The sequence below is a fragment of the Trachinotus anak genome, unplaced genomic scaffold, assembly GCF_046630095.1.
Source record: "Trachinotus anak isolate AG129_WGS33_773 ecotype Australia unplaced genomic scaffold, CSIRO_AGI_Tana_v1 ptg000012l, whole genome shotgun sequence".
Taxonomy (NCBI): Eukaryota; Metazoa; Chordata; class Actinopteri; order Carangiformes; family Carangidae; genus Trachinotus; species Trachinotus anak.
In genome coordinates this window covers 18,533,133-18,547,438 of record NW_027273863.1, presented here as the reverse complement: position 1 = coordinate 18,547,438, position 14,306 = coordinate 18,533,133, and the positions used below count along the sequence as shown (strand labels likewise).

The 14,306-nt window shown below is 40.9% G+C and overlaps 1 protein-coding gene across 7 annotated transcripts in view; it reads right to left on the bottom strand.

Annotated features, from left to right (window-relative positions):
- The window catches only part of LOC139629902 (MAM and LDL-receptor class A domain-containing protein 1), a 115,584-nt gene that overhangs the window by 8,013 nt on the left and 93,265 nt on the right, over positions 1 to 14,306 (bottom strand). For all 7 annotated transcript variants that reach the window (XM_071492866.1, XM_071492865.1, XM_071492868.1 and 4 more), the window contains 32 exons: positions 13,845 to 14,061; positions 13,343 to 13,474; positions 13,053 to 13,177; positions 12,399 to 12,636; positions 12,022 to 12,290; positions 11,513 to 11,603; positions 11,247 to 11,387; positions 10,786 to 10,911; positions 10,166 to 10,299; positions 9,894 to 10,068; positions 9,448 to 9,567; positions 8,941 to 9,095; positions 8,747 to 8,842; positions 8,430 to 8,520; positions 8,188 to 8,307; positions 7,439 to 7,541; positions 7,197 to 7,347; positions 6,885 to 7,104; positions 5,865 to 5,988; positions 5,229 to 5,358; positions 5,061 to 5,139; positions 4,816 to 4,971; positions 4,354 to 4,479; positions 4,047 to 4,256; positions 3,829 to 3,948; positions 3,229 to 3,390; positions 3,046 to 3,137; positions 2,020 to 2,187; positions 1,533 to 1,736; positions 1,325 to 1,433; positions 361 to 483; positions 115 to 214 (listed from right to left, as the gene is read on the bottom strand). In XM_071492866.1, the coding sequence (XP_071348967.1) occupies positions 115 to 214; positions 361 to 483; positions 1,325 to 1,433; positions 1,533 to 1,736; positions 2,020 to 2,187; positions 3,046 to 3,137; positions 3,229 to 3,390; positions 3,829 to 3,948; positions 4,047 to 4,256; positions 4,354 to 4,479; positions 4,816 to 4,971; positions 5,061 to 5,139; positions 5,229 to 5,358; positions 5,865 to 5,988; positions 6,885 to 7,104; positions 7,197 to 7,347; positions 7,439 to 7,541; positions 8,188 to 8,307; positions 8,430 to 8,520; positions 8,747 to 8,842; positions 8,941 to 9,095; positions 9,448 to 9,567; positions 9,894 to 10,068; positions 10,166 to 10,299; positions 10,786 to 10,911; positions 11,247 to 11,387; positions 11,513 to 11,603; positions 12,022 to 12,290; positions 12,399 to 12,636; positions 13,053 to 13,177; positions 13,343 to 13,474; positions 13,845 to 14,061 (4,607 nt within the window). The remainder of the gene's footprint in view (positions 1 to 114; positions 215 to 360; positions 484 to 1,324; positions 1,434 to 1,532; positions 1,737 to 2,019; positions 2,188 to 3,045; positions 3,138 to 3,228; positions 3,391 to 3,828; positions 3,949 to 4,046; positions 4,257 to 4,353; positions 4,480 to 4,815; positions 4,972 to 5,060; positions 5,140 to 5,228; positions 5,359 to 5,864; positions 5,989 to 6,884; positions 7,105 to 7,196; positions 7,348 to 7,438; positions 7,542 to 8,187; positions 8,308 to 8,429; positions 8,521 to 8,746; positions 8,843 to 8,940; positions 9,096 to 9,447; positions 9,568 to 9,893; positions 10,069 to 10,165; positions 10,300 to 10,785; positions 10,912 to 11,246; positions 11,388 to 11,512; positions 11,604 to 12,021; positions 12,291 to 12,398; positions 12,637 to 13,052; positions 13,178 to 13,342; positions 13,475 to 13,844; positions 14,062 to 14,306) is intronic.

Sequence of the window (14,306 nt, the reverse complement as noted above, 5' to 3'; positions counted from 1 at the left end):
TAGAAAGACGGGGGCAGCGGGGAGGATTGAGCAATTCATAGAACAAATATTTTACAGACATTAAGGGGAGCTAGTGAGAGAAACGTGGCCATTGATGCCGTGGTTATCACTCACACAATCTGGCAGTAGGGGGATGAAGCAGGCAGTGGAGGACTCTGGAGCCGGGCCTCACTCTGTGTGGACCCCTGACTGAAATTCACTCTCATGTAGTAGCCTGAGAACAAGGAACAACATCCTGAATCAACGAGGTTGACTCTTAAAGAGAGAGTATAACTATGATCATTTGAGAGCTATGTTACTTCAGCATGTTATTCCTTGAGTTCTTGTCCTGTTGGTCTATAAAATCAATCAGTTCATCACCTGTGTCTGTGGTATGATCAGTGGGTGGCTCCGTGTTGTTACTGGCTTTCTGTCTCTGCCACTTGCTCTGTCCTTCACTCGTGTCAGTCCATTGACACCAGTCACTCTCAAATGTGCACGGACCTAAAATGTCAAAAAAAAAAGTGTCAGTAATACCACTTGGGAGAAAAGAGGTGGTCAAAGTGGATCATGAATCACAGGTTTAAAAAAAAAAAAAAAAGTTTTTTTTGAATAATTTGCTTTTGTGACATTCTGTGATACCGAGAACATTTATTTTTGTCCAACAATAACGGTTTTATATGGTTTAATAGATTTTTTAAACTTCAGTCACCCACAAGATGTAGAACTTCTCTCTGTCAGTTCTCTATCAGACACAGGGGATCAAATTCTACTTGTCATTTTTTTATTTCTTTTTTTGGTGAAAATTTGTAATAACACCAGCACACTAACTTTTTTTCTTCAGTGTAGCATGGTAACAAATTCTCTTATCTTCAAAAAAAAAAAACACACACGGTTGCCAGCAAAACTTTCATGAATCACATTTTGGTGAAATGTTTTGGGTAAAGAAAGTCCCGTCCTAATGGTTTCTCATGACTCATTTTATCTCACAGCCATCGAAACAGCAACCCACAATGATTCATGTCCTTCCAGTGTGCTCTCTGTTGTGACAGATTCAGGTAATCTCATTCTTTCCCAACCACTGATTACATGAGTAATTCTGTCAGCTGCAAAATACAAGCTGCTATTTTTACCCAAATGCTTGACTTGACTCTCTCTCCCATACTGAGAAGAATAAGGGCTACTGCCCTGCTCTACTTTCCATCTGGCAGCCGACTAATGAATACACTGGAGCAAAACATGAAAATGTATTGAAGACATTGTACACTGCTGGCAAAATGATGAAAGCCAGTTTACTACAGATTTCTACAGCCTGTTTCAGATAGAGCGAAAATGCAGCTCTCACCACAGCCATCCTCGTCCTCCCCCTGTGGGCAGTCTGCCTGATAATCACACTGTAAGGTAGCCAGGACACACACTTTTCTAGCTGACCGCCAACAGAAAAACTCATTATCCTGCAACACCGCAGACAGGGAACATTAGCCACGGTGCATTTTCAACAATTGAATAGACTTGTTTTATAGAATATTTTGAAGTTTCCAGTTGCTGTTTACCTGACAGGGGTTGACTGGTGCAGTTGAGGTTGAGGGTGTGGCTGGAGAAGTGGGGGTGTTAGGGGTTGTAGGTTGGGTAGAGGTGGGTGATATGTCAGGCAGCTTGTTGTTGTCAGGGTCAAACACACACTCTTTGGAGAAAGATATGTCGTCCAGTGCAACCAGCCCTCTGTGACCGTCCCCGTGTTCATATCTGAACACAATCTGAAAAGGAGGTACACCGAAAAACCCATAAGTCCTCCTTCTGCTATGAAACGTCATTGAAAAAACACACCATAATCAAAGCGCCAGCTAAATACTGTGCCTTCATATACAGATACTTTCATTGTATCTGACAGCCTCCACAGTCTTCTTGTTCTACTTGTTATTCTTGCTTATTGATTGCTTGCTCATATGACAGCGTTAACAATCTGAGAACAATTACACAAATGAGGCTCTGGTGGCCTTGAGCGTTTATCTGTCATCTACTGTCTGCGTCCTCACTCACCTTGCTGTTGGCTGATGAGGAGAACGTGACCTCTGCTCTCTGCCAGCTGTAACTCTGTGAGCTTTTCCTGAGCCATAACAGTCTGTCGTCACTACCAGAGCGCTGTGTCCTGGACTGGGCTGTCAGTCTGGCTGCAGCATCATCCAGGCTGAAGTAGAAGAATCTCACCTACATATAAGGAGTAAGTAAGTTAATACTGGGATGAACGCAGAAGAGAAGTTGACGGTGTTCTTTAAAAATAGCCTTGTGAACTGTGATCAACGTGCAAGAGTGGTTAATGATGTACTGCACCTTTATAGAGCAGAGATAAGCAATGAGATAGATAATGAAAGCTGAATCTTCAATATTCAATACGCAGCAAGGACATTCATGCTTCAGATATTAAAATCTGAAGTATTCAGAAGTTTTTATTTGTGCTATTCTTGGTAAATACAGAAAAAAATGGTCATACACATGCTCACATCTGAGATGTACACTTTAGCAACAAAGATTATTTCTACATACGTATGTTTTTTGTCAACCTGTCAAGATGTCACCCATGTTGACACCTTTAGTCATTTCTGTCTTGGAGGACTTGAAAATAATGAAAATAATAAGTAACCTCTAACAGCTGTTAGGAGAGCTGCATTTCTCCCAAATATGCACAATTACTCTGAGCTTCTCTTAAAGCAGAGGCTTTGTTCATGGGTCCAATACTGTTTTTTATTCTTTTAATGTCAAGAAAAAATGTCTTCCATTTGGATTATGCTGATACTGTGTATAATCATATTGTCGATCTTTTACCTTTATAAAGGCAATGATAATATTTTATGTTGATTAATTTCAACAATCCATTCTATACCTGTCTTTGTAATGGTTTCTTTTTTTTCTCCACTATTTATTGTGTTTTTTGTTGTTGTTTTTTTTTACTGTTTTTCTGTTTTATGCACCACACCATCCAATTTTTGGTGAAATGACTTGTCAAGATGGTGCATCAAGAGGCTTTTCCTGTCAACCATCCATTCGATCAACATACAGTGTACTCACAGTGCAGTTTAAGCTGGGTAGTAAAGTTCTGGAGACAATCTCTGAAGTCTTGCTCTTCTCGGTCAGGTAAGTCGCCGGTGTAACATAGTGACCTGTATATTAACAAGTTGATAGAATTGATTTATCCAGATTCTAAACCCTACATGAATAACCCTTTGCCAAGTGGCCCAGAGAGTCTGATACCTGCAGCAGAGTTCTGGGTGTGATCCCTGGGAGGCCCATGGTTGGGCCAGGCTTCGAGGCCTTTGCGAAGCGTCCACTCAGCTCCAGGTGTGTCCACATCACTCTCTGCCCAGGAACACAGGCCTTGTTCGAAGCTGCAGCGCTCCACCACACCTTGTTGCTCTACATTATTTTTTATCATCATGTAAAAGGGGAGTGAAAGGAAGACAGTTACTAGAAATTATGAGCAGGTACTCAAGAACATCCACCTGTGAATACATAAAACATAAAGAGTCATATCCATCCAATATAGACATCTCTTTCCTACACAAAAATTCCTGAATTTACTTTTAATTGCTTTTAGGGAAACTGAATTTACAAAACAATGTTCAGGATTTCACCCAAAACTGCTCAGTCTATGCACCAGCATCACTGATTAAATGATCAGAATGTCGTTGTAAGTGAGCTGTTTTACATTCGTAAATCTTTACAGCACCAAGGAGGCACCTACAGTGTATACAGTATAGTGTGCAGGGACTGTAAATGACTGTATATGAATTTTCAGTTTTCTATCAGTGCAAAATATGCCATTCACCATTCACTACCATTGTGATATCTTACCACAGTTGTTCTCATCAGACCAGTCCCCACAGTCATCGCTGAAGTCACACACTTGGTTGTACTCAACACACACACTATTGTTGCAAGTGAACATACTCCCTGGACATGAGGGTTGGGGGTCTGAGAAGGAAACCAAAAAAATATTTCAAGAATGTGAATCAGTTTGAAAAAAGAGCCAGATAAATAAAAAAAGTGTTGAGGTAGCACAGTTAGTCTACCAGGCAGGGTGCAGTTTGTGAAGTCGATGTCATCAATAGCAATGTGTCCTGGCTTGTTGAAGGTCCTGGAGGCTTCAAACAGGATGCTGAAGTCCTGAGAGATTCCACCAACTGTAACCTCACCACGTTGCCACAGACCTCCATGGCTGCCTGACAGCCACCACAGTGTCGTGGACCTGGAGCTCTCCCTTAGCAGCACATTTAGCTCTCCTGTGTTTGAAACAGAATACAAGATAGCATGCAGAAATACAAGTGCTGACTTGCACATGAAGGGCTGCACATATACATGTGCATATGCAAAACATACCCTCTCCATTCATGTTGTAGTAGAAGTGGAGTGTGCAGGTGGCGCTGGCCTGTTTCATGGTGGGACTCTGCAGGGCAGCAGGGCTTATTTGATCACTTAGGTTAGACTCCACGGCCATGTACCAACCTGGAGGAGTCAGGTAAGAACCCCAGGAGAACCTTTATTCTTTCAACACATAGTAAGCTGGGTGATGCAGGGCTTCCTCTAACAATTATGCATCTTTCTAAAGAACAGCTGCCCCGGATTTGCAATCTGCACACAGATGATGTTTGCTTTTGTACAGATTTAATTTGATTCCAGCTGAGCATCTTCATCTTCTGATTCTACTGTTGTCTGTACTGTCTAGACTCGAGGAAGATTAACTTGAATCTCCAGTGTCTGCTCCGTATAAGTGTAAAGCCTTCCAGATGCAGATATTCTGTAAATGAAGTCAGTGTAGGAGTGGTTAGTGTGTGGTCCTACCCAGTTCACTGCCCAGTGTATTGTCCACAGAGGGTCCAGTGCTCCCAGAAGCACTCCTTCCTCTCACCCACTGAAACTGGCCAACACTGATGTCCTCCCAGTCACATGTGCCATTTTCAAATGAACAACCCACAAATCCCAAGCTTGTTTCATTCACTACAGGAAAAAGAAAACAGTATAATTTTTTTTAAATTCTCATTAAACATATTTCAGTAATGAACCATGGAATAAAAAAACATCAGTACCTTGACAAAGCCCTGGTGTGAGACTGATGTCATCAATGGCAATAAATCCTCTATTGTTAGCCTCTGCTTCGATCAGCAGCTGAGTGTGATGTTGTTGAAGCAGTCAGTGAATATCATTAATAAAATAGCCATTATTCTATTTGAACCACTACGCCAGTTTTGGGGTACCTGGAAAGGTTTGATCCTCTCTACAGATTGGGAGAGCCTGCTCCAGCTGCGCCCACTGCTGTTACGGTGGAACATCAGATCTTCCTCCGACGGCCCTGAACGCATGTACACCCGCAACTTCCCAGAGTCACTGACAAACAACAGTAAAATGTCATGTTTTTGTTTGATATCTGCAAACTGCTTCAGTGAAGTCAGTTAAACCAAAAAGCATCTGTTTACTTCACAAAGTTCTCAACGAAAAGCACTTTTTTTATTAGCAAAAGTTGCACTCCTGGATTCACACTTCCTAAAAACTCATTTGATAAACTACTCCTTTACCTGTTATCATTTGGTTTACAGCTGAGGCAAAAATGTTTTTTTACACAGACATTTTCAGGTGGTTGTGGTTAGGGGGTTAAAACTATAATTTTTTAATATGAAGTCTTGTTTAAAGACTGAACTCTGCCACAGAATATTCTTAGTCTTGCACAAAGTGAGAGCAGATGATTCATGTCTGAATGACATTTGTGCACACTTCCTGAGGAAGTCAATGAGGAAACTAAACAGCCTAAACAGGATAAAGTGCATCCTCTGCATTGTCGCGTACTGTATGATGTGAGAAGGTTGGTTTGGATTTGGATAATTTTTTTTGCTGACCTGCTATCCATATAGTACCATAAGGTGAGACAGGAGGTGTTGTCTTTAAGGTGGATCCATTCTGACACCACCTGTGCTACGCTGCTGTGGTTTAGGTGCAGTGATGAGCTCAATAAAAACCAACCTACATGCAAAAGAAAACAAACATGTTAAATAAACATAAGGAAGAAAAATATTAAACGAACCCAATTTGCAATCCTCTGCAGTACTTGATTATTGAATTCTTGTTGGTCAATCATTTAAATACACAAGGACAGATAGATCAACATATGTCTCATTTTCATTGTAAACTATCAGCTGTGAATACTTCTCAGTGGTCTCACTGGTTAGTAAATATTGATCATTTCCAAATTTCTAATGACCCTCTCAGTTTCACCTTTCTTCTAGAGAAAGGTCACCAGGAAACTTTGTTTGGAGAAGGGAGGAGGACATGCCAGTAACAGGACATAAGTCAGGGACAAAAAGAGAAGTTAATTAGTAATAGACTATGACAGACTGTAGCTACAGCTGCTAGCATTAATCATTAATTGCAACACTGGCAGATGCAGATATATAACAAAATCGTTTAAATAATTATGCCTCATCTTTTTGTGCTTTCCACAGTTAGCAAAAAAGATTTTTAGTCATGTTTCTGAAAGACTCTGTAAAGCTGACACAACTGCAGTTTGGTGATAATTCTTGAAAGGTTTGCCAGTACCATGGGATGGATCCCTTTCACATTATACATCGTAATTTTTACCTTCTGTGAATGTAAAATATTGATTACTGCAGCTTTGTGGATTTGTGGTGTTTATGAATAAAAAAATCATCACCCACCAGAGTTTAAATCAAACTGTTTTGGGATATAAATACTTGTTTGTTTGTTTGTTTTTTTCTTAAAGATCATTTTTGGTGGTTCAGTAAGGTATTAAGTGGACATGCGCCTACATTAATGGCAAGTGACAACAGTGAGAAGATCTCTATGTCTACTCCAGTGGCATGTTCATGTTTACTTATGTTGAGGTACGTTTGACGTCCTACCCTCTGGGGTCTGAGTGGTGTGGTCTGTAGGTGGACCCTGGAAGCCCCCATTGGCCATCACCCAGTCATGTCCATCTTCTTCAGGGATGTTGACCCAGCTGCACTGTCCGGACTCAAAGTCACAGCTGCCTGGAGGACTGCAGGCCCCATCCCTCATAGAAATATCATCTAGTTTCACTGTAGAATTAGTGCCTGGCACATGGACCGCCGTAAACGCCACCTGGTCAGGTACATGAACTTTTAGGTAGCATCTTACAGGAATGACAGAAAAATACTGTTTGATTGGCAGAGAAAAACAAAAAAATAGCTTACGCGGAATTTTGCCGGGGAGGACACAGTGACCTCCGCCACCTCCCAGCCCGTAGAGGGTGCTCCTGAGCGTTTCCAAAGGGCGTAATCCTGCTCCCCACTCCGCAGCACATGGACAGTAAGGTCATTGGACGAACCTGCAGGCAACCAGTACCTTAAGAAATAAGTAGATACACAAACATTAGTATGTGCATCAGATGGCGTGTGATGTGTGTAAAAGTGTGTAGTGGCAGCACTAGACTCACCAGAAGCGTACACACATCTCTGTAGCTGACGTGAACTCTGGCGTGATCAGCTGAGCTATTTCATTCTGTGTAGAGTTTGTTGTCATCACAGTTACATAGAAACCTACAGGAGAGAGTTACAGGTGTTTCAAATGCAACTTAAGTATAACTTCTTCTTCTTCTGCCTCTTGTGCTCACTGTGGTTTGATCATGATATTTGCATTTTCAACCTTACCTCAACAGTCACTCAAATGCTAAAGTAGATGTATTATGAATTGAATAACCACAATGGAACTGTAAGAAGAACGTACTGGGAAAATGTGACAAATGTGCAAACAAGTCTAAGAGTCTGCAGCTCAGCTAACAGCTCTGAGGCTGGCACTGTATTCAGCTACATGCTAACGTGAGCATGCAAACATTCTCATAATGATAATACTAACAGGCTGATATTTAGCGCTAACCATAAAGCACATGTGAGGCTGATGGGAATGCCATTAGTCTTCCAGGTACTTGGTCACTGGTCAGACAACAAATCCATTTTTAGAAATTTCTTTTCATGGCGGCTCTAGATGAAGATTCAGTGGATCACCAAAGTCAGTAGGATTCAAACTCTGGAAACAATGGCCACCTAGAGACACCAATTTTTAAATTCTTACTATTGATTCACTTTACATAACAACCTTCATTTAGTTGTAGTGAGACCGTGATTGCTCTACTCTCTCAGTCACATATTCACAGTGTGTTGCGTGGCACCACAGTTTCCCACTCACCATTTTCAGTTCCATAGGTGTGATCCACGTGATGTTTTGTTCCCCTTTTGCGATGCCATCGACCCTTATGACTGACAGTGTGCTCAAAGCCACACAAGCTAGACTCAAACCCGCATACATCTAAATTTTGTAAAAAAAAAAAAAAAAAAAGAAAGAAAGAAAAAAGGGAAAAGCTGTTGTAATCATGGGCATATTGTGACTTCCTTTTAACATCAGGTAGTGCTGGGTGTGTGTCTACTTACGCTGATTACTGCAGGGACCGTCTCTCACTGTAATGTCATCAATGGCGATGAATCCTCGGCTGCTGGCGTTTCTATGGCCAGTGAACACCATCTGTCGACGAAGGAGGAATATAAACATCATTTAAGACAAAAAAGAATGAAAACTTCAAAACAAATGGGATCTGTATATTTGTTTTAAAAATAGCAGAAATATTGTTAAATGATTCAATTTGTTAAATTCTCAAATATCAATATCAGTCTTGGCCTAAAAATTCAACATTTGATTGGATTATAGTGCAGACGTGCATACATTAATTTGTATTTTCGTTAAAATTTACCCGTATTGCATCATTCATGCTGATGGTTACTTGTGCATTGATCCACTCTGGATTCTGTGTCCCTCTGCGAGTCCAGACTAACAGTTCAGAGGATTCCTAGAATAAAGCAAATCGTTGTCACTGTAGCTCAGTGGTAAAGACATTGCAGAGCCAGCAACAGAAGATTTGTAAGAAGTACAAACTGGGCTACACACTATCTGAAGCAGCAGATCCAGGGTGGACACAGAGGGCCCGAGCATGTAATACCAGAATCCAACACAAATACTTGATGTAAGATTGACGACAGGAACAGAGATGATTGCTCTCTCTCCATTCTTACCACTGGATCCATTCAACAGCAAAAAGAAACCTTGGCAGACAAAGAAAACAGAGAGGCTTTCACACTGTGATAAAATTGGAGGAAACTGGGGGTAAAATAAAAACCTGTCTTATTTTCTATGTGTTCAAGTTCAGGTCATTAGATTGCTTGTTTTGTTCTATCAACCATCCAAAATCCAAAGTTATTTAACGACCACTGATAAGAAACAGATATATTACTGTTTAATTCTCTGGTGATGTTTAAAGAAAGATGTCTTATAATGTATTTATCTGGAACAAACGAACATTACATTACATTATACATACCATGATAACAAAGACATCTGATGCTCACTACAGCCCCACCTTAGCTACACATCTTTTTTATTACCAATATTCAATACCTTGATTATTTCCAATAGTATGATCATACTGAGGTCCATCCCATGGTTGGTCCACTGGAAGTCCACTACTGATAATCCAGTTCAAATCATCACTGTCCTCTTGGACCCAATTACATAGACCTGTTATACAAGATAAAATTTTATATCTTACAATACTGTATTTGTAACAGAGGTAACAGGATAAATATACTACGTAATATTTATTCAATACTATGCAAATATCCAAATGCAAATTTTTTTGTTTGTTTGTTCAGTTACTCAGCCACTCACAACAAAAACACAGATGATTAAAAAAAAAAACCCACAATGATGAAGAAGGAGCCTGTAAATCTAAAGAAAGATAATTGTTAAATCAAACATCTTAGAGTCATACTAATTTTGTGAGTGCCTCATACATTTATTGAGGTTTCACAATCTCTAATGTAACTCTATTTTCCCAGTGTTACCTTGTTCAAAGGTGCAGTCCATGTCAGAGGCAGGAGCAGCGGTGGTCATTGTGGCAGGGGCTGTAGTGGTGGTTGGGATGATGTCATCACAGGATCTGTTCCTGATGATGTGGACATCGTCCAGAGCAAAGCTTCCTGATGTTGATGACTTGGGACAACTGGCTTGCAAAACAATCTGTGATGAAGAATTACGGTTCATTCAAAGCTGTGCACTGATTGCTATGGGATATGTGGAGTATTTGCTCATCATTAAATTCTAAATGTTATTCTACCTGGTGAGGCCCTGATGCACTGTAATCCACCCTGTCTTTGATCCATGAGTTATTCATATATCCATTTGTGCTCCACACAGGACGCAGTCCAGCAGTCTCATTCACAAACACTGTCAGTGTAATGGCCGAGGGTTCTGAAAGTGCCACAATTCATCATCAAAAGACTCTCCTTCTGCATGATGCCATGGGACATGAAGGTGAGGAAAGTGATGCGTCATTAAGAGTTTGTAAAGGACAGTTGGATCTGCAATGACGCGTGCACATCAGAGCATCACAAAATGGTTTATACTGTGTATGTGTTATAACCTATGCTTTATGTTGAATGTGGCTCTGCTATCTTGGCCAGGACACTCCTGCAACATAGTTTCATTTTAAAAGATGTGTCGACTTCTAGACCAAAACCAAATCTGAAAAGTGAACTTTTCTTATGGGCATCTAAGTTTGGCCACAGTTTTAACAGCATTTACAGCAAGTTAACAAGTCTCAGAATGAACTACACACTGACATATAGCCTTTGCTAACACACAAAAACAAGTTCACTTTTCCATAGAATTTTAGTTTTTACCAACAAATGACCAAATCAATGATTAGAAGAAGAGCAGAGATAAGACTGTACTCACTATTTCCTAACCACCCTTGGGCATAGTGCCAAAGCTCCAGGCAAGCTCGGCCCACGGCCGCCATCGTCTCACTCTCCAGTCGGGCAATTACTTCTTCCTCAGGGGCCACGAAGAAGGCAAAGTGGCCTAAAGAGAGAAGAAAACAACATGAATTATCTGGGTGAATTATTTTTCAACACTACCATGTGCTTACACACAGATGAATATTTTCAGATTCCCATTATGACTGAATTCAGCTACTTCAAGTCTGAGCAGCTCCATTAATCAAAAGGGATGTATGCTTTGCTAAAAAGGTACATCAGTGAATGAAAAGGGGAACCTTACTCAGTGGCTGTACCTGCACATATATTCCCTGCCAGTCTAAAAATTTTAAGTTTTAGTGAGGAGCACAATTGAGGATCCCATTGTTCTCCCCTTTTTGTGGATTGCAAAATACCACACTGATCACGGCGTGTATTTACCTAAAGAAGAATCTGTGGAGTGGTCCCTTTTTGGGATGAATGCACCCTCACTGTCGGCTGAGAGCCAGTCCCAGTCCACTCCGGACTCTGTTGGAGGATTGTTCACCCAGCCACACAAGTCCATCTCAAAGTCACAAAAACCTGCATGGAATAACACAGATACACATACAGCATGCAACCAGATAGACCCCCCCCCCCCACTCCACCCCAAATAACATATATACATACATCTTCATCTTTCATTTAAGTTCAAAGCGGCCACTAACCTGTCGGGGGACAGGCACCATTCAGGACAGTGAGGTCGTCAACAGCTATATCTCTCCTCGGCCCATCCCCAACTGTCGCTTCAAAAATCACCTGTCACTCAGAATGATAAACTGATTTTACTTTATGAGAATACCTGAGTTATTTCCACTTGGCCTTGGCTTTTACATGTTTTAATGTACATGGTGCAGACATTTCTTAAAAGTATCTGTTCTGAAAAAAGATGAGTTGAACATCAGTGTCCTCTGATCCCTCCCTGAACTTTACATCCTTTATCCACACATGCAGTATTAGCAATACTTGTCAAGACTCCATTTGTCCAGCCATTAAAAAAAAAAATCTCTGGAGTCTGGAGAGTCTGCAGACTGTGCTGACCATCTGAAGCCACCATTCTATTATTTTATTCTAGTGTAGTTCTGAAATAGTCCGGAGGTTTGTTTTGCAATTTTACAATAATTTATTCAAAGATCATTATCTGATAACTTGGTACCATATGTAGGTGTATTCCTACCTGGTATGGGGTATCAGGGCTGAGAAGTGACACTCTTCCATGTCTCCAGTACTTCCCCTGATCTCCACTTCTGTGCCAGAGCTTCTGGGGGTTTCTGTGGCTGCCAGGGGTCTGAAGGTGAACACTGAGTTCACCCACTCCGCTTCCCTCCATGTAGTACCAGAACATAAGACATTCCCCGTCAGGAGGGGTGGGCTCCATCACTGCAGTCATCATTGCGCCTCTGGACCCCACAGGGTGACTCCATAACTGGGCACTCAGGTAATAACCTACACATAGGGTTTGTGTAACCAAACAAAAACACATAACTTTTCTTTAGTTCTGACATGGTAACATTACATTAGCCAGATGAGACTGTATGTCGAGGAGCTGCAAACCTTGCTCTGTCCCCAGAGTGTGATCTGTGGTGGGGCCTGAAGAGTTGGCTGGTTGGGACGTCCCCTTGATCCGGCTCCAGCTGAAGTCCGCAGACGGTTGGGGCTGCAGACCACAGAGGGAGCCCTGGAAGGTGCACTCTCTCTCAGGCGGGCAAGAACCACTTTCAGCGTTTGACACCACTATGTCATCGATGGCTATGCTCCCCTGTTTACCTCCCACAACAGCTTCTATGATAAACTGGAGAACAGTTTGAATTAATTCAAGTGTGGATTTCAAGACAATAAAGAGTTTGACTTTGTCATGTAATATATTTTTTGCACTACTAATTTTAGACAGCTATGGAAGTCAGTGGGACACAAAACCTCAACTCTAAAAAAAATTAAGCTTTTAAGCTAATCCACTGTTAAACAGGAATAATATTAAGTGTAGAAAGAAACAGAAATAAGAGACGTGTTTGTGTTTTGCACTGTCGGGAAACTGGCTTCAACATACATGTGTTTGAATTCTTTTCTTTTAAAGAAAGAAATAAACTGCTCTTCACTTGAAATAAAATATTTAATCTTTCTAAATCTAAAACATTCCTCAAGATGATTTTGCAAACATCCACCAGCAGAGACATACCCATACACAAACACAAAGAACAATAAGAATACCTGTATTGGTTTGTCACTGTTGAAAGTAAGATCAGCAAATCTCCATTTGTTTCCCTGGGTGCCACTCCTCATCCACACAACTGTCTCTGCTTCACCAGGATGCTTTGCAATAAACTTCAATGAACCTGGTAATAAGAGACTATAAATTTAACTTGTGCATTTGGTGAACACATGTGCATTATGGAGAATGGGCTGAGAAAAAAAAAAACAGTCTTGCTAAAGTTGATTAGAATTCATAAGAACTGTACTGATCTTAGAAAATGCTGGAAGCTGGAGAATGAGGCACGTACCGATGCTGTTGCCAAATATGTGGTACCAGAAGCTCACACATGTGACTTGACCTGTAGGCTGAGGGTAGCTGATGAGTCTGGCTGCTGATGAGATATTTAGGTTGTGTGCAGCTTTTATGAGCATGTAGTAGCCTGGGGGGGGGGGGTGGTGGGGGGGAATGAAAAATCATGCTATTTTTTAAGACACATCAAGTACACAGATGAATTTAGTAATTTAATTTAATTTCATTAAGAGACTGCATATCTGTGGATGATTATGCAGACTCTTGACTGTTTCTGTCAAACATAATAAAATAAGCACCACTAAGGTATATAAAAATATAGGGTCATTATTATATAACCTTGACTTTTGTAGAGCGACATTGAATTAAAATGAGTTTTAAGGCCTTTATTAATAAGTATTGTACTTACATGGTACATTTTCCTTAAAAAGTGCTAAATCAAGTTACCACAAAGTAGATGCTAAAACAAAATTCTTGTTAACTGTAAATAACATACTCACCCTTCCCAGCTGGGCCTTCATCATATCTCCCATCTGTCCTGTCCCACAGAAGGCTGGCAGTGTAGTCAGGGTACCATGAACAGGTGTCCTTTTCAAAATCACATGAAAGTTGGTCTGATCCTGCAGGGACATCTCCCTCTCCACAGCTGTCAAAGCTGATATCATCCAGCATAACGTCTTTGGGTTGAGAAGTATAAAGGTCGAGTGAAAACAGCAGCTGTAGAAAGACAAGTGTTTCACTCCACATTTGTTCTGAAAATTGTTATTCTTCAAAATGACTTGAGATTACTGCAACAACATGAAGACGTATGAGAGGTATGGTTGCAGTGACTACATTTTACTGTTCAGGGCTGGATTAACCCACAGTTGGGCCCTGGAAGAAAAATGAGCTGTGGACCCCTACGGACCACCTAGTTCCTGACACTCATCCAATCCCTCAGTACTACACGGCTCAGGTTTTCT